At 41.0% G+C, this 19,169-nt stretch overlaps 1 protein-coding gene across 1 annotated transcript in view; it reads left to right on the plus strand.

Moving 5' to 3' along the window:
* Window positions 1-3,281: 3,281 nt before the first annotated feature.
* Window positions 3,282-19,169, plus strand: part of lrp6 (low density lipoprotein receptor-related protein 6) — a 179,625-nt gene continuing 163,737 nt past the window's right edge. The window contains exons 1-2 of the mRNA XM_060902857.1: window positions 3,282-3,565; window positions 16,580-16,979. Of these exons, the coding sequence (XP_060758840.1) occupies window positions 3,511-3,565; window positions 16,580-16,979 (455 nt within the window). The 5' untranslated portion in view covers window positions 3,282-3,510. The remainder of the gene's footprint in view (window positions 3,566-16,579; window positions 16,980-19,169) is intronic.

The raw sequence follows: 19,169 nt of genomic DNA on the forward strand, positions 1-19,169 counted from the left end.
CATGGTCTAATAGTTAGAGAAGCAGCTTTGGGACCAAAAGGTTGCTGGTTCGATTCCCTGGACCAGATGGAATGGTTGAAGTGCCCTTGAGCAAGGCACCAGGCTGCTCTGGGGAAGTTGATTGTCGCTCTGGATAAGTGTCTGCTAAATGCCTGTAATGTAGTGTTAGTGACATCCTCAGCTGGACATAGCAAATTATACTTTTCAGGAATATATCTTTTGACTTAAAATATGAAAGCTCGTCAAATGAAAAGGAAGAAGGGACACCAATTTTACTGGAAGCATCTTTAACGGGAATTCACAGTTGTACAAATCAGTGTGACCCAGCCGGCTTTTTGACGTGCTATAAAGTGAGTATGTCTTCTTTGGGCTCTATTTCCGTGAGTGGAGCAAAATGAGAATTAGCTCACATTATTTTTGACCAAAATTATTTTGTAAGAGAATGTAGTTGTGATTTATTTAAAAGAAATCTCACATAAACACACCTGTAGCTCTGAGCTTGGTCAGGATCTCCTAACACATATATGGTTTATGAAGAATACATTTGCGTATGTCACCATATGAGATATCAGTAGTCTGTACTCCACCAAATGATCCACTAAATATCTAAAAGTATGTGGACACCTGACTATCACACCCATATGTTCTTGTTGAACATCCCATTCCAGATTTAGTCCCCTGTGTGTTTGCTGTTATAATAACCTCCACTCTTGTCTTCTGGGAAGGATTTCCACTAGATTTGGGGGTTTGGCTGTGGGGATTTGTGTTCATTCAGCTACAAGAGCATTAGTGAGATCAGGTACTTATGTTGGCTGAGAAGGTTTAGTTAGTATTCCAGTTCATCCCAAAGGTGCTCAGTGGGGTTGAGTTCACTCAGGGTTCTGTACAGGACACTTGAGTTCTTCCACTTCAACCTTGTAGATTTAAAGGCTAAAACGCAGAAGAACACCTACTCTGCAATGGAAAGCTATTCCAGAGCTTCAGTGCTGCCACTGTGAATGCAGTGACCCTTTGTTTTCAACCAGAACCTTGGAGTGGACACAAGAAGCTGGTCAGAGGACCTCAGAGATCTTGATGCAGTATGTATGTGGACATAGCAAATAGGCAATATAAGAAGGAGATTAGAAAGACACTTGGTAAAGTTCATACCTCCACCAAGCCACATATTCTTCTTCTTTAGTGTTCTGCCTGATGGCAGGTCCGCTCTGAAGGCTTCAACCATCAAAGTTTCTAGGGAAGAGTTACAGTAGTGGTTTCCCATTGCCTTTTACTGGATTATTATAGAGGTTGGGCGGCACGGTGGTGTAGTGGTTAGCGCTGTCGCCTCACAGCAAGAAGGTCCGGGTTCGAGACCAGACATAAGCGGCTAGAGATAATGAGATAAGATGAAATTATAGAGGTTTTCCCCTCTCAACCATTCACACACATTCACAATTTAGAGTAGCCAGTTAACCTAACCAAATGTCTTTGAATTGTGGGGGAAACTAGAGGAAACCCACACAGATACAGGGAGAACATGCAGACTCCACACAGAAAGACCCCCGTCAGCCACTGGGCTCAAACCCAGAACCTTTTTGCTGTGAGGGGACAGTGCTAACCACAACACCACCATACCGCCCAAGCCACGTATTATCAACATCAAAATCAAATCACTTGAACCTGGGATAATACTAAAGCTGTACACAAAATTTTATCCAAATCCATTCACTACTTTTTGAGTTACATTGGGAACAGGCATAAAAAAATCTTGGATCCACATACAGTACATACCTGGATTTTCATCAAAATCTAGTCAATTGTGCCTTGGCCCATAGCTCACCTTTACACCAAATTTAATCAAAATCTGTTCATTATTTTTTTAGTTATGTTGGGGAAAAAACAAACAAGTAAACAAATGGAGGCAAAACACCACCTCCTCCAACAAAGTTGGGTTTCTTAGTTCCAGTGAAGGAAAATTATGATGATGGAAATCACTGGTTGCTGTTTCGATTCTCTGGACCAGCAGGAATGGCCGAAGTACCCTTGAGCAAAGCACCTAACCCTCAACTGATCCGCAGGCTGCTCTGGGCATGTTGTATGTCGCTTTGGATAAAAGCGTCTGCTAAATGCCTCATCTCATCTCATTATCTGTAGCCGCTTTATCCTGTTCTACAGGGTCGCAGGCAAGCTGGAGCCTATCCCAGCTGACTACGGGCGAAAGGCGGGGTACACCCTGGACAAGTCGCCAGGTCATCACAGGGCTGACACATAGACAACCATTCACACTCACATTCACACCTACGCTCAATTTAGAGTCACCAGTTAACCTAACCTGCATGTCTTTGGACTGTGGGGGAAACCGGAGCACCCGGAGGAAACCCACGCGGACACGGGGAGAACATGCAAACTCCGCACAGAAAGGCCCTCGCCGGCCCCGGGGCTCGAACCCGGACCTTCTTGCTGTGAGGCGACAGCGCTAACCACTACACTACCATACCGCCCTGCCTGTAATGTAATGTAATGTAATGATGCTACAGCATACATAGACATTCTGTAGTTGTGTGTTTCCAACTTTGGGTGTGATGGTCAGATGAGTACAAACTTTTGGCCATAGTGTTGAGCCATAATGTACAGGTGATAGAAACAGAATAAGCCACATACTCTATAAAAGATGTTCCTAACTCTATACATTAGATTTGAATGAAATGACTCGACAAAATCCTTATATAACAACAAGTATGATGTAATGATTGTGATTATGATGATATTTTAGGGACTTGGCAACAGAACTTTAGCTTGGCTAGTACTGTATCTATGGCTGCACAGGCTAATATTTCAAAACATCTCAATTTACTTCATTTCCTCCCATTGATTTATTTTTTTTTTAGAGAGAGAAGTCACAATCAGCACCACCATAAACATTCCTTTATTAATTTAAAAATATATATTAACCCCCCCACAGAGCTCAGCTAAGCGGCCGCCGCTGCCTGCGATCACTGCGCTGACTCTCTGTTAGCCAGCTTAGCTAAACTGACCCGAGCCGCATCACCGCTCATTCCGTGAAAAAGTAGTCCCTCTGGAATGCGTCTCGTCTCGCGCTGTTTGAAATCGAAACGTCCGAAAAGAACATAAAAATAACCAAATGTGATTCTTTCTTGCGGTGCGGATTAAGCGTTAGTGTTATTGAATACGAGGAATCCTGGGAGGAAAATAAAATAGCCAGTGGTACAACAATAGCAGAGGATGAGGGTGCCATTTTTTCCCCTTTCCCGGCGGAAGGATACGACTCGGAAACGGCGCAGCAGCAGCGCCACCACACACACACACAGAGAGAGAGAGAGAGCACGAGCGCTAGTGAGAATGGAGCGGAGAATAATCCCGGCTGCGTTATAATAACTACAGCCAAGTCCCACAACCGGAAAGAGGAAAGAAAGCCACAAATCACTACATATCGTGCAGGAAAGAGAATACAAGCCGCCGCCATGCGCTGAGAAGCAGCAGGATCAGCAGCGAGAACAGCGGAGGAGCACCATGGGCGCAGTGCTGCGGACTCTCCTTCTCTGTACTTTTTGTTTCCAGATCCGCGGTGAGTTTGTGCTCGGGTTCGGTTCGGTGTTATTATGGGAAAGTTGAGAAACATGTCGGAGTGAGAGTGAGCTTCTTGGTGGGCTAGCATGCACCATTTTTCCTCTCTGTGTCTTGGCTGAAGCTGGAGAGAGAGAGAGAGAGAGAGACTTTTACCAGGAGAGACTGCAACTCAACTCCTCTCTCTCTCTCTCTCTCTCTCTCTGTGTGTGTGTGTGTGTGTTGTCGCTAAACCGTCTTCTGTTCAGACTTTTTGTTTATTTATCCTTCTTGTTGTTTTGACTTCGAGGCTGAAATATTGTGTCGTAGCTGCTGAAATGAGTGGGGGCTGATCCGGCTGACCCGGTCCAGGTGTGCTGTGGTTTGGTTGCAGTGCTAGTTTGATTAGCCCTGCTGTATTGTTGTGACTCTGCTAGCCTGCTCACTCACTCACTCACTCACTCAGCTGGAGCTCAACACTGCTTTGTTTACTTATTTGTTAGTTATGAAGTGTTTTAGAAATAGTTTAACATGGTATTGAGTCTCTGAATTGGTTTGGTTTTTTTTTGTTTCTTTTCTTTTTCCCCTCAGTGTGTGTTTGAGAGAGGGAGATTTGGGCCTGTAGTGGTTTGAAGAGGTTAAAACTATGGCGTGGCTTTCACTAAAACACAAAACTTTCCTGTTCAGGCGACACAAAATGGAAAACCTTTCTAAATCTGACACGGTTCTTTTTTCTTAGATAGGTGATTTAAAAAAAACTACACCGGTCATTTGGTGTCTCTGAAAAGTCATTCATGAGCCAAGAAAGCCCAACACTGACTGACAAAACAGACTCACTACTATCACTACCACTACTACTATCACCATCACCATCACTACTATCACTACTACTATCACTACCACTACTACTATCACCACTATCACCATCACTACTACCATCACCATCACTACTACTATCACCATCACCATCACTACTACTATCACTACCACTATCACCACCATCACTACTACTACTACTATCACTATCACTACCACTACTACTATCACCACTATCACCATCACTACTACCATCACCATCACTACTACTATCACCATCACTACTACCATCACCATCACTACTACCATCACCATCACTACTACTATCACTACCACTATCACCACCATCACTACTACTACTACTATCACCATCACTACTACTACTATCACCATCACTACTACTATCACCATCACTACTACTATCACTACCACTATCACCACTACTACTACTATCACCACTACTACTACTATCACCATCACTACTACCACTACTACTATCACCATCACTACTACCATCACCATCACTACTACCACTACTATCACCATCACTACTACCATCACCATCACTACTACCACTACTATCACCATCACTACTACCATCACCATCACTACTACCACTACTATCACCATCACTACTACCATCACTACTACCACTACTACTATCACCACTATCACCATCACTACTACCACTATCACCAGCACTACTACCACTATCACCATCACTACTACTATCGCTACCACTGCTACTATTACTACCACTACTATCACCACTATCACCATCACTACTACCACTACTACTATCACCATCACTACTACCACTACTACTATCACCACCACTACTACTATCACCACCACTACTATCACTACCACTACTACTATCACCATCACTACTACCACTACTACTATTACTACCACTACTACTTTCACCACTATCACCATCACTACTACCACTATCACTACCACTACTACTATCACCATCACTACTACCACTACTACTATTACTACCACTACTACTATCACCACTATCACCATCACTACTACCACTACTATCACTACCACTACTACTATCACCATCACTACTACCACTACTACTATTACTACCACTACTACTATCACCATCACTACTACCACTACTACTATCACCATCACTACTACTATTACTACCACTACTACTATCACCACTATCACCATCACTACTACCACTACTATCATCACTACCACCACTACCACTACTATCACCACTATCACCATCACTACTACCACTATCACCACTATCACCATCACTACTACCACTACTACTATCACTACCACTACTATCACCATCACTACTACCATCGCTACTACTACTATCACCATCACTACTACCACTACTATCATCACTACCACTATCACCACTATCACCATCACTACTACCACTACTATCACTACCACTACTACTATCACCACCACTACTACCATCACCATCACTACTACTATCACCATCACTACTACCATGATCACTACCACTACCATCACTACTACTACTATCACCATCACTACTACCACTACTACTATCACTATCACCATCACTACCACTACTGCCACTATCACTACCACTACTATCACTACCACCATTACCACTATCATTACCACTACCGTCACTACCACTACAATCGTCACTACTATTACTATCACTACTACTATTAGTTTCCTGTATATAAATATATCCTTTTTTTCCCCCTCAAGTTTATTTGACATGGAGAGTACACATTAATAAACATAAAATGTAAATGTGCCAGAATTAGCCAAAATGGCTATTTTACATCTGTTGTCCATTGACCGGTGTTAAAAAGTCAGATGCATGTTAAAAGAATCAATATACATAAACTACACATACATTATGGTAAAAGTAATAGGTAAAAAGACACTTACCACATAAAACATACAATAACAGTAGGGACAGTAAAGATAGTATGAAGTTGTTTCTAATCTAATATTTTGTCATTTGCTTAAAATGATCTCCATGATCACAATGATGCTTTAATCTATAAAGTGCTCATGTTTTCAAATGAAATGAAGCTGTGTGTGTAAAATATATTTTAACTACAAACTCAGTACTATAGTATTCACTGTTCTGGTCCATTAAATGATACACTGCCAAAAAATGATATCTTGTTAAGAGAAAATATCTTTAATATGGGTGAATTTATCTAATATTCCTTATTAGAAGGTTGTTGTTATTATTATTATTATTATTATTACTCCAGTATGATTGATTTAGCTTACTTTTTGATGCTTTTACTCATTTCATGCTTTAAATTTTCTTATTCTATTGGCAGATAGTTTTGCTAATAAGCATTTAATTCTAGAAAGGATTAAAATTATCTGCCAGAATAATAAGAATAAGGAAAAAAAATAAAGCTTGAAATGAGTAAAAATATCTAAAAGTAAGCTAAATAATCTTATATTTGAGTTCTGATCATCTTCTAATAAGACACATATTTTTAAATATAAGAAATTCACCCATAAAGATATTTTCTCTTAACAAGATCTTTTTTTTTCGCAGTGTATCATTTAATACACAGAAATGTTCCTTCCCTTCTCATGAAACAGGACTAAACAGAACCTCGAGTACCTTTTGTGTGAACATCAGATCTTGAAGGTTAGAAATGTGCTAAGGGCATTCCCCCCCCCCCCCCCCCCCAAAAAAAAAAAACCCTCAATATTATCAACATCCAAGAATTAAAGGGGAACTGAAGTAATTTGTAAACTTGCTTTATTTCTTAATTAACGTGTTATTCAGTTACGTTTTCGGTTTTAGTAACCTTATATCGTGACTCGTATTGGCAACTAATTGCAATTAAATGTTATACTTATCGGCGTATTCGGTTTTTAGCCGTGTTGAATGTAGTTCGTTTGGTCCACGGCAGGCGTCGCTTATCCGCGCAATCTTCACGAGACTTGTGCGAGACTTCGAAACGTGAAGAAGTGTCAGCCAGGTGTCAGTGCCGCCATTTTTTCGAACTTTCCTGATTGCTATCAAAACAGACAAAACTTCCGGCTTGATTACATCAGCATTTGAAAGAGGGCGCGCGTCTTTTGACAACGTCGGCAGATGTTGGTTGCTTTGATTTCCGCTGTACATTTTACTTCCGTCCTACGACGTCTCGCACAGGTCTCAATGCATCTCGTTTACGGCCAGTGCTTTGACACATGGACTGATATATTTCAAACACTCATAACTTGCTATAGCAGTGACAGTTGCTATCAAAAATGCATTCCTGTATTTAATAAAATGAGAAATAGAATTTTGATTTTAAAAAATTGCCTTCAGTTCCCCTTTAAGTATCCAAAAAAAGGGGGGGGGGGAGAAGGCAACGATCCTTATATTTACACTCTTTCGAGCGAGCAAAGGGTGTTGGATGGACTTCAGTGAGCTGTCCTGCTGTTCTGCAAATTTCTAAATATTTGTAAAAGGAAATCCCCCCCCCCCCCCCCCCCCTAATTAAAAAAAAAAAAATCCCAACAGCCAGAGGCCAGGAGCTCAGGGTTTGCCCTCGAGAGCGGCGCACTGGCGTGCAGTGGTCGATGTGTCAAACTGAGGTTTGAGTTTGTGCCAAAAGCCCTGCGGAGGTACGAGCTACAGAGCCGAGGAAGCTCTTGAGGTCAGACTGCTTGAGTGCTGAATAAATACGAGCTGGGGGAAGGAAGGAAAAAAAAAAGGAGACTGAGGAAATAAACGGCCCAGGAATGGCTTTCGGACAGTTGTTCAACAACGTCGAAACTCCTGAGGAGGAGGAAGGAAGGAACGTGTCTGCTTTAGTTTAGTGAACCTTTATTTTTGTCTCTTCTGTGCCTGGTGACTCAGTGTGTGTGCATGCGTGCAAGTATGTAAGGTTTGTTGGCACCTGAGTGTCGTAACCACACAGAAATGTCAAGTTGTATTAATTAGATGTCAACTACATGGCGTAACACTTTGCCTACTGTTTGTTTTATTTTAACTGAGTGTGATCTGTTTTTATCCGAATGTGTTCAGTAGATTAGATTAGATAAAACTTTTATTTTTTGGGAGGGTTCCCTCAGGGAAATTAAGATTCCAGCAGAATCATTACAGATAAACAGAGAAAAGAAATAGAGAGAACTTATAGATAAATTAAGTATTTACACTACCGTTCAAAAGTTTGGGGTCACCCAGACAATTTTGTGTTTTCCATGAAAAGTCACACTTTTATTTGCCACCATAAGTTGTAAAATGAATAGAAAATATAGTCAAGACATTTTTCTGGCCATTTTGAGCATTTAATCGACCCCACAAATGTGATGCTCCAGAAACTCAGGCCCTGTCCACATGCCAACGGATTCAGGTGAATCTGATAAAATTGTTTATCGTTTTGGCCTGGCGTCCACACGGCACTCGCGTTTTTTTGGGTTTTGGGTGCCCCAAAATGAAATCTTTTGAGAACGGGTTCCAGAGTGGAAAGATCTGGCAACGGCGCCGTTGCGAAGTCGTCTGGATGAGTAGAACGGATTTGTTTACGATGACGTCACAACCACATGACTGTGAGTGCTTCACGCCAGGTAGAAGTGTAACGAACTCGATGCGCGTTGTCAACAAATCCTATAACTTGGTTCATGAAACACACTTACAAAATATTTTCACTGTGAATATTTATTGTGTAATGGTTCAAAGTGAGAGAGAGTGAGTGTCAATTCCGCCAGCAAAAATAGGGAAAAAAGGAGCGATCTCACCTCTTCAGATGTTGGTTTAAGTCCTACAATACATTCCTCAAAAAGGGCGTAGAAGAACAAATTAATCCATCAACGTGTAGCATTCAATTTATTCCGGACCATTAAAGACGCCGCCTTCCGCGTAGAATCATACGTCATCCTCGCCGCCATATTGGATGGGGCAAAGCGGAGAATAAAGATGCCTCATTCATGCGCTGCGTTTAACTGTACCAACAGGTTTGCCGTCCAAACGAGATCACATGGGATTACCTTTCACAGGTGAGACTGGAAAAATACTTTTCATTGTATTTGGTCATTATAACGTAATTTTACGAACAGATTTTTCTGACTGTGGCTAATATGAAGTCTCGCGCATAATAGTTTATGCGCATGCGTCCTTACTACTTCTATTATTCTGGTGTCTCCGATGGGACCGTCTTACAGCGCACCTAGAGGTGTGGCATGTGTATTGCATCGTTTTCAGCAAGCGTTGCGTTGCCACATGTACCTGATATTTTACTGATCCGTTGCCCATGTGGATGCGATGATTTTTTTTTTTTTTTTTTTTTTAAATCTCGTTGCCGTTGTCATGTGGATGTAGCCTCAATCTGCTCAAAGGAAGGTCAGTTTTATAGCTTCTCTAAAGAGCTAAACTGTTTTCAGCTGTGCTAACATGATTGTACAAGGGTTTTCTAATCATCCATTAGCCTTCTGAGGCAATGAGCAAACACATTGTACCATTAGAACACTGGAGTGAGAGTTGCTGGAAATGGGCCTCTATACACCTATGGAGATATTGCACCAAAAACCACACATTTGCAGCTAGAATAGTCATTTACCACATTAGCAATGTATAGAGTGGATTTCTGATTAGTTTAAAGTGATCTTCATTGAAAAGAACAGTGCTTTTCTTTCAAAAATAAGGACATTTCAAAGTGACCCCAAACTTTTGAACGGTAGTGTACATATACAAATATATAAAAAGAATAAGATATGGGGAAGGAGGGGAAAAAAATTTAAAAAAGGTGGGGAGAAGGGTAATTTGGAAGAAGTTCGTAATGATTTAGTAGTTGTGAGTCTGATGGAACTTTTAAAAAAAAAAATAATTCTTGTTGCTGATGCAGAAAGAGTTTAAATAAATAAATAAGTAAATAAATAAATAATCCAAGTGAAGGAAATCATTCCTACATTAAACACTGGTTCTTCATTACTGGTTACAAAACATTAACAGTGTTTTTTTTTTAATCTTATCTATCTATCTATCTATCTATCTATCTATCTATCTATCTATCTAGATGAAAATACAGTTCGTTTCTTGCAGAGTGAGGGTCCCCCCCCCCCCCCCCCCCACACACACACATATATTTTGAGAGCATGGTTGTGATAAGTTGTGTATAATTGCACTATAGTGAGACGACGGTACAGACTCGATCAACCGTCACTTCGTTTGTCTCACGTTTCGTGTTGATGTGTGAGAATTTGACGGGAAATGAGGACATGAACTGAAGTGTTGCGTAATGTTTGTGGTGTGACCTCGAGATTTATCTGGCTTTCAGTAAATATAATTTGATTAAATGTTTGAAGATTGTAAAATTTGATGCCCTGAACATCGGACAAGTTGTGTGTCTAATTAGACCGGGGCAGTTTCAGTCTTTAATTAGGAGCATGGTAGGTTATGTGAAATGTTTTGTTTATGCATCATTTTGTAAATTTTGTTCTTGTTTGTTTAGTTTTAGTGGACGATTATGACAAACTATTACATCATCGTATTTCTGTGATACTCTGTGTATGTCTCGGTATGTGGGAATCCGAGCAAATGGCCAGCTAAACCACGGTGTTGCGTTTAAGAGAGAATTGTTTGTTTTTTAAAAATCTCCATTTATTATTTTTGTTCAAGAAATTATCATTTATCATAGAATCAAATCTGCTTCCAGCTTGTATTTATTTTAAAGTGTGTGTATAATGACTAAAACATGAGCTGTACTTTGTCAGCTCGTTTGTATGATTTTAATCGTTTTGTTTTCCTTGGCTCTTTGCTGACTGTTGGTACTTCAGCAGAATATTACACCAAAGCTTATTCCATGAAATTGAGTTGTACATGAGCTGATAGGCGACGCGGCGTGTAGCTGTAAGCCGTGTATGACGAGATTGAGTGGAATAACTGTTTTATTCTGTCCACATTCACTGGACGTTGAGAAACAAAGCATTTTAATTTTTTTGCAAATTCGATAAATACAACTTTTATACAAAACGTCCAACAAAATAATTTCCTCTAGAATGTAAACAAACCAGTGAAATGACAGGAGCAATTTGTGAAAAATGTGATGATAATTCTTGAAAAATAAAAAATATGTTCTTACCATCAAATACTTTCATTACGTATTTTGTTGCTTTTTTTGGAGTATTTTTGGGGTTTTGTTTTTGAGTGGAGTTTTTATTTCATTCTTGATTGGTTCAGCAACAAGCTCCGCTGGTTTGTTTTTCTCTACTCACGGTATATGAGCTGATATCCTAGTAGTAGCGTAGCCAATCAAAGCACACAATTGTTCATATCCAGTGAATGTGGATTGAATATTTAAATAATATTGGCTGGCTTTGAGTGGTATATCAGATATATTCCATTCAGCCAGCATGATACTGAACGAGTCGAAGACGAGTAGCTGAATGGAATATATCTGATAGACCATGAAAAAAAGCCATTTATTATTATTATTATTATTATTACACATACACATTCGATGGAGCACTTATAGATTTTACAAAAAGTTAAGAACAGGGCAGTAACTTGCCAATACTGAATGCTGATTCTGATCGAATGTAATTCAGTGTTCTGTCGATCCAATGTACTGTACAAAGTTCTAACAATAAAAATGGTACAAGTCCAAAAAGCCTGAACAGCAACCAACTTGTAGACAAGCGATATCCAGGCTGACGGTTCAAGTTCAGTTACTTTTGGTCATAGTTAATTGTTACACTGCAGTTGTTCCAAACAAAATGGCTTTGCTGAGTGAAGTCCACGAGTGACGTCCTATTGTAAAAGTCTCCGTCACTTTTCCTCACCTCCAAGTAGAACTTTGTTTTCGCTATTGCTCTCTTTTCCAGTTTTTCGATGTCCGTTGGTCTGTTTTTCTCTTGTAAATATGCGTGAAGAATATCCAGGGAAGTCTTGGTAGCCTTTTGGGTGTTCAGCACATCTTTCTCTTTCAAAATATATCTCTCCCACTTTTAACGAAGTAAACCTGGTGGCCATGTTTGTGAACAAACTATCAGTCACTCGCTAGTGTAGAAGTTTTACATCTCTGACATGTCTCTTTTGCCAGTTTTTTTATGTCCGTTGGTATGTTTTTCTCTTGTAAATATGCGTGAAGAATATAATGAAGTTTTTGTAGCCTTTCGGGTGTTCAGCGCGTCTTTAGTTTCAGTTTATTTATTTAGTGTTTAAACTGAGCACTGGATCTTCTCTCTTTCCCGGCCGACAAAGAAATGATTGTGCGCATGAGCAGCAGAAAAGTTGTCACTGGATCTTTGCATGAGTGCCGATGTGTGACGTGGTGTTGTCTTGACAGCGTGCAATATTGTAACAATATTGCACTCTCATTTTCCACTGGGGAGAGTGGCATAATACATGGAGGATAAGCGATATGATATTACATGCTATCAGTAAACCCACTAGAAGGGAATAGAACATGTTTTTATTCCATGGAAAAAGTGTCATGAGTAATAAGTGTTCTTCTGTTCCTTGTTCAGCTGGCACTAGAACGTTCTTGTCTAGAAGTTCAGCACTACTTGCAGGGGCTTCAAAGTTTGGGAGAGTAGCAGGGTACAAATAATTTACAGCAGGGTGCAAAATGGTAAAATGTCTGCCAGCAGCAGACAATGCATGCAAAGCGTGCATAGATAGATAGATGCAAGTACGAATTTTTCATGGGGCGGGATGGTTTGGAACAGGCCATCTAAAATTGGGATAACATTTACCCGGGACGGGTATTTGAGGCGGGTCGTCTAGCTTAAGCTTGATTAGCGTTGTTACGCATGCCAGTGTTTCCCACAGAAATTTTGGAGACTATGGGGGCAAGCCATGGGGGAGGCGCGGGGGTTGTTTAAAATTGAGTGATATGTTAAATATTAAGTTATTACTGAAAAATTATTGATTAAAAAAACAGACACTGAGAAATGGTCCTATAAACAACTTTACCAATATAAAAGATTACCAGGACTACAAAAATGCAGAAAAATAGGCTTTACTTATCCAAATGCTCCTGTTGGTTCAAAAGTTAAAGTGCAGAGAACCTCACAGCACAACATGAAGTTACCTTAAAATATAATATAAATGCCTCAGCTTTCATGTAAGAAAAAAACTATTAATACTAGTACTGTGTGCAGGCACTCTCTCCTGAAGACTAAATTAAACAATAATTATAAACTAATAAAATAAATGGCTCAGGCTTCATAGAAGAAAAAAACAATTTGAACAGAATCTCACAGTATGATGCTGAAGCTGCCAAACAATGGAAAATAAAATACCATTTTGGCAAAAATGTTGGCATCCATTAATTTCTTGTATTAAGTAAAAAAATATGTTGCCAGATACTGCTGACGTTTTACAGCCCAAAATATGTTCAAAACCCGCCCAAATTGGGCGGGAAAACGCGCAATCTGGCAACACAGGGGCAGTAATGGCTGCACTCATGTCGAGGATGTAAACACAATCTGGCAACACAGGGCAGTAATGGCTGCACTCATGTCGAGGATGTAAACACAATCTGGCAACACAGGGCAGTAATGGCTGCACTCATGTCGAGGATGTAAACACAGTTGACGCGGCAACGGACATACATGACATAGTGGATGTAATTTACGTTCACAACTTTTTTTTGCTGTCAGAAATATTTAATATTAAATTTTGTGACTCGACTGACAATAGCCGGCGGCATAACAAGCCATAGCCGGCGATTTGCCGCCAGTGACCGGCTACTTTTGAGACCGCTGTACTTGTAGGTTGCTCTGGATACAAGCGTCTGCTGAACGACTGTGATGTGATGTAATATCATACAAGATCACATCTTAAAGTGTATCGTGATATCAGTGACATCAATATGAAATATTATCGGATCACCCAGCCCTGCTCAGCAGCATCCTATCTGATTTATGGGTCTAAAGAAAGAAAACACTTTTACTACAATGCTTGAAAAACCTCATGTCCGATCGTCCCAGACGACTAAAGTCTGTGCAAGGCGAGTAAAACTTTAATGGTAATCGTCTGATCGGACGACAAAAGTTAGTGCTGGCAACCTAAGCAGCACAGGCGCTAAGAGAGCAGGGAACCAGTCATCTCGTTTCACGGGAAATGCATTAAAAAGTTTTGTTCATCAACACGACAATTATATGAAAGTACAAAAATATATTTTGAGGAAATGATTCAAATTTCCTTGTTTTTGGTTATAATTCATCGAAGTATGCGTGTGTTCGAGTGTACTGGAAAAGCTCGGCTCAGAGGGGTCCACGTAACGATGTAATTATATCAACTGGCTGAGGGTGAAGGACATCGAGTGCCAGCAGCGCGGTTGAAGCGGGCAGGCGTCACACTTTTTGAACTTTTATATCATGATTGGAGTTAATAATAAACGATATCACTGAATAATGTTCCTTACCTCTAACCAGTGTAAAACCATTTTTTAATTGTTTTTGATGGTTTCATGTATTTTTCATAATATTTTTATTTTCTAAATATGTATCAACATATGGCCATTGTGGCATGGGAGCCTGTGATTGGTGGACAGTCGACAAAGGGTGTCTCCCATTGGTTGTAAATCGTGACATAAAAATCATAAACACATACGGGACCCGCTGATTGGCTGTTCACATACTGAAGCCAAGCGAAGTATCCAGCGTCTGTTACTGTTGTCCGAAGAAAACTACAGCTAAAAAAGCTACACTACCGGATTACTCGGACACAGAAATTAGTTTATTAGCGGTTCTGATCCGTGCAAAATTCCTTGAAATGACTGGAGTGACGGTGCAGATTTGTGGCCTAGCGTTAGCATTAGCTACATGTTGGAATATACATTCTTTTTTCCCGAAAAGTCCCGACACAGAAGAACAGTAAAAAAAAAAAAAACACTACAGAAGCAAGAAAACCTTCTTTGTGTAAAGACTTTTTCCCGACATCAGCTTTTGGGAGCAGAATGTTGTGAAAGCCAAAGCATTTACTCTCAAAGAGCTTGGACTTGAACTGTGGGCTAGATGGTATTCCCACCCGTCCATGTCTCAGCAACCCCAAGGCCATGTAGTTACACAGCTATCTGCATGCTATCATTTATACAGTGATGCTTATTATTGATAAAAGAATATCTGAATTGTTATTATTTGTAAAATAACAAAATATCTTGCTCTGGACTTTCAAAGAATATTGTAAGATTTTATTTTAATTTTATCTAATAGTGGATGGTACAATAATTACAAACGCTAACAGAATCAGCACATTCCAGTTGTAGCTGTAGTTATGTAGTAACTATAATCATTCTTGTAATAATTTAAATAAACGGTTAATGTTCAGTTCCCTTTTCATTTATTCTCGATTCAAAGACGCCGCTGAGTCACACAGGTTGATCGGTGTGTAACGGACAATAGCAATTTTATCCAAAATAGTTTTTTCCTGCTTTAAGCCTAGGTCACAACCGGACGTCCGATTTTTTTTTTGGCCGTGCGATTTTTGGCGTTTCCCAAATCGCTGCGTTTTTTTTTTTTTTGTGGAGAAAGACGCGCGTTGGCCGTAAGTTTGTCTTGCAACCTGAAAAAAAAAAAGGTAAGCGCCCGTAGAGTTTGTTTGACATGACAAAGAACCTCTGCGGCCAGTCTACGGCTCGAAAATCAGCATGTCACACGCGCGCCCTCCGTGCGTTTCTTGCACGTAGACCGGCCGTAGGAGCACGTACGGCCGGTTGTGACCGAGGCATTAGTTGACTTTTATTTCCATTTCACATGCGTGTAGCTGTTGTAAAGTTCAGTGTGTGTGTGTGTGTGTAGAACTCTCTTAGACCGTAGGTTCATTTCTACACTCCGGTTCCACGGTGACATTTTGCGCAAGACTGTGTTCCTTTGATAACAGATACAAAGCTCCAGCATTATTATTATACTCTTTCAAAACTCTACAACTTAATATACCATAAATTATTAATTCCTCTGCTACTAGAACTTTTCTTTCTGAATGTATCTGAACATATTGGTGTTATGGATTTGTGGATTTATGATAATTATGCTGCTTCACACACACATATATATAAATCGACTGCATTCTGTCCTCTCCTCCTCTGGGCAAGTGGAATTGTTTTTCAGGCAAATATATTTTGGGTGCTTCTCGCCCAGTGGGCAAGTAAGGCTGGGAGATTTTTTTCGAGGACTGTACTAAACCGGCAACATTTCATGAGGTGTTTCACGCTTTCTGATTCATGAAGAGAAATGAAATGTGTTTATTTCGCCGTGTGATCACACTCGTGTCTTGTGTCTTCTGCAGCCGTGCCTTTCCTCCTGTACGCCAACAGGCGTGACTTGCGGTTGGTGGATGCAGCCAAAGGACGAAGCGCCAATGCTACGGTGGTGGTGAGCGGCCTGGAGGACGCAGCGGCCGTGGACTTCATCTACAGCAGTGGTCTGATCTACTGGAGCGATGTGAGCGAGGAGGCCATCAAACGGGCCGTCTTCAATGGCTCAGGCTCCGGTGCCCAGAGCACGGTGGTGTCGGGTCTGGCATCGCCCGACGGTCTGGCGTGTGACTGGTTGGGGAGTAAACTTTACTGGACAGACTCGGAAACAAACCGCATCGAGGTGGCCGAGCTTGACGGGACGCTCAGGAAAGTTCTGTTCTGGCAGGATCTGGACCAGCCGAGAGCCATCGCTCTGGATCCGAGCAGAGGGTGAGTGGGAAATTATTATTTTTTAAAAATTGCATCGGTGCTGCAGCTGTTTGTGGTTGAGTTACAGATGAAATATTTTGATGCCCTAAGAAGGCTGTAGAGCGATGAGGTAATGCTGACAGGGTTTACTCTGGACTGAGGATGTGTTATGAAGACCGAGACTAGCAGGCCGCTGTGATTACGCACTGTGCTGTGAGGTTCAGGCTGAACTTTGTGCATGTTTTGTCTTGTCAGCCGGTAATTTACACTCAACAACCCGATAGAGCAGAATGTAGATCGTTCAGCGTGGCTCTGTGGTCCCTCGGCAAACTTATCAGCACTCGTTCTTTAGCTTGAAGTTGAACTCGCTGGTTTAACTGCAGATGTGAGTGTGTAATATGCTGAAAAACACGTGCTTGTGTGTAGAATAAGCTTCTCTCGTCTGGTTTTTCCAGGAAGCTGCAGGTATGTGGCTGTCTACTATTCACCATACGCTGGTGTCTCCTTAAAAAACGAGTCCTACTTGATCTGAGACTCGTACAGAATGACATGAACTGAGGATTACAGTCTCCTCTGTCTAGTCAGGCTTGTGCAATGATTTTTTATTTTTTTAAACAGCAAACTAATTTAATTATCCAGAACTGTTGGCCTAAAAGACCAAAAAAAAGCTTTTCCACTCTTTTAAGGGGTGTTCACACGGCAACTTTTACTCCGGTGTAGCACCGGGGCTGCCCCGGTAGAGCGTTCACACGGTACAAAGTTATAGCGGTGTCGCCCCTGAAAGCTGCTTAAACCGGTGCAAATCTAACCCTGCTCGGGAGGTGGTTTAAGAAATTTACTCCGGAGTAAATGCTAGTTTGCGGGGCAGCACCGATATAAAATGGGACGTCTGAACGCTACAGGGGTAGACTCGCTACGCGTGAGGAGAGTTGATTACATACGGGCATTGCATAATTTGCATCCTGGTATTTTGTGCTTCCAAAATGGCGAATATCAACAACAACAGAACTGCGTGTCTTCCAGTGTTGCCAGATTGGGTGGTTTTAAGTGCATTTTGGCGGCTTTGAACATATTTTGGGCTGGAAAACGTCAGCAGTATCTGGCAACACTGGTGTCTTCATCCACGTCGTTTTCCCGGCGCTTGGTGATGCCATGACAACCGGGAAAAGGAAGTACATTTTCACGCATGCGCATATTTCATTTCCGCATTATTACTATCATATAGCACGGTCGCAAAAACTGCCGTGTGAACGCAAGTGGGGCTGCACCGGTGCTAACACGCTTCTCTCTAGTAAGCAGGGTTGTGACGTGTGAACGCTGCACAAAATTTACACCGATGTAAGCAGCGCTCGAAACTAACGGTGTCCCGATGTCCCGGGGACCATAAAAAATGTCATCGGGACACAAAATCATCACATCTGGGACAATCCCGGGACAATGGAAAAAAATAGATCTAGAAAAAAAGTTCTACATTAATATTATTTACAAAGCCGTAACACATACGTAGACATTCACCTAATTTGTCAATTTTAATTTTAAAACGTTAACAGCGAAAAATACATAGTAGCTACACTTTCGATGCACCTGCATCCGTAGGCTACAGAGCAGCGCATTCTGTTCTAGAATCTTCGGCCGGAGTCCGCATTATATGGACTTGGAATGGAATTGCTACCGCACACGCTGCGCCGACTCTTGCCAGAACAAAAATGCTGAAGTGGTTGAAGCGGCCCGACCGCGGGGAAGAAACTGAAAGCCCAGACATAACGTCTCCGGGACCTTCAGGATCCAAAGTGTCATCGCCTGGTCTGCAGGCAACAATAGCAACTGAATGAACACTGTTAGGCACGTTATAAAATACAACAGGAATGATGCGGATGATATTGACGGAAGATACCGTTCAACAGAATAAGTGAGTTTTCTTGGTGTCTTTCTAGTTCAGAAAGTTTAGTCAGTCAGCAGCACAACTAGGCTCGGACCTGGCACTATGCTGATGTTGCTAACATTTGCACCCGGCAGCGAAAGTTCATAAAATGGATAACGGAAAGTTCATAAAATGGATAACGGAAAGTTCATAAAATGGATAACGGAAAGTTCATAAAAATGGATAACGGAAAGTTTATAAAAATGGATAACGGTAATGGTGAAAATTATAAGTTGGCCTTATAAGTGCCAACAGATATTCAAGGTATAAGTAGATGAAATGAACATAAA

This window comes from Neoarius graeffei, chromosome 21, assembly GCF_027579695.1.
Source record: "Neoarius graeffei isolate fNeoGra1 chromosome 21, fNeoGra1.pri, whole genome shotgun sequence".
Taxonomy (NCBI): domain Eukaryota; kingdom Metazoa; phylum Chordata; class Actinopteri; order Siluriformes; family Ariidae; genus Neoarius; species Neoarius graeffei.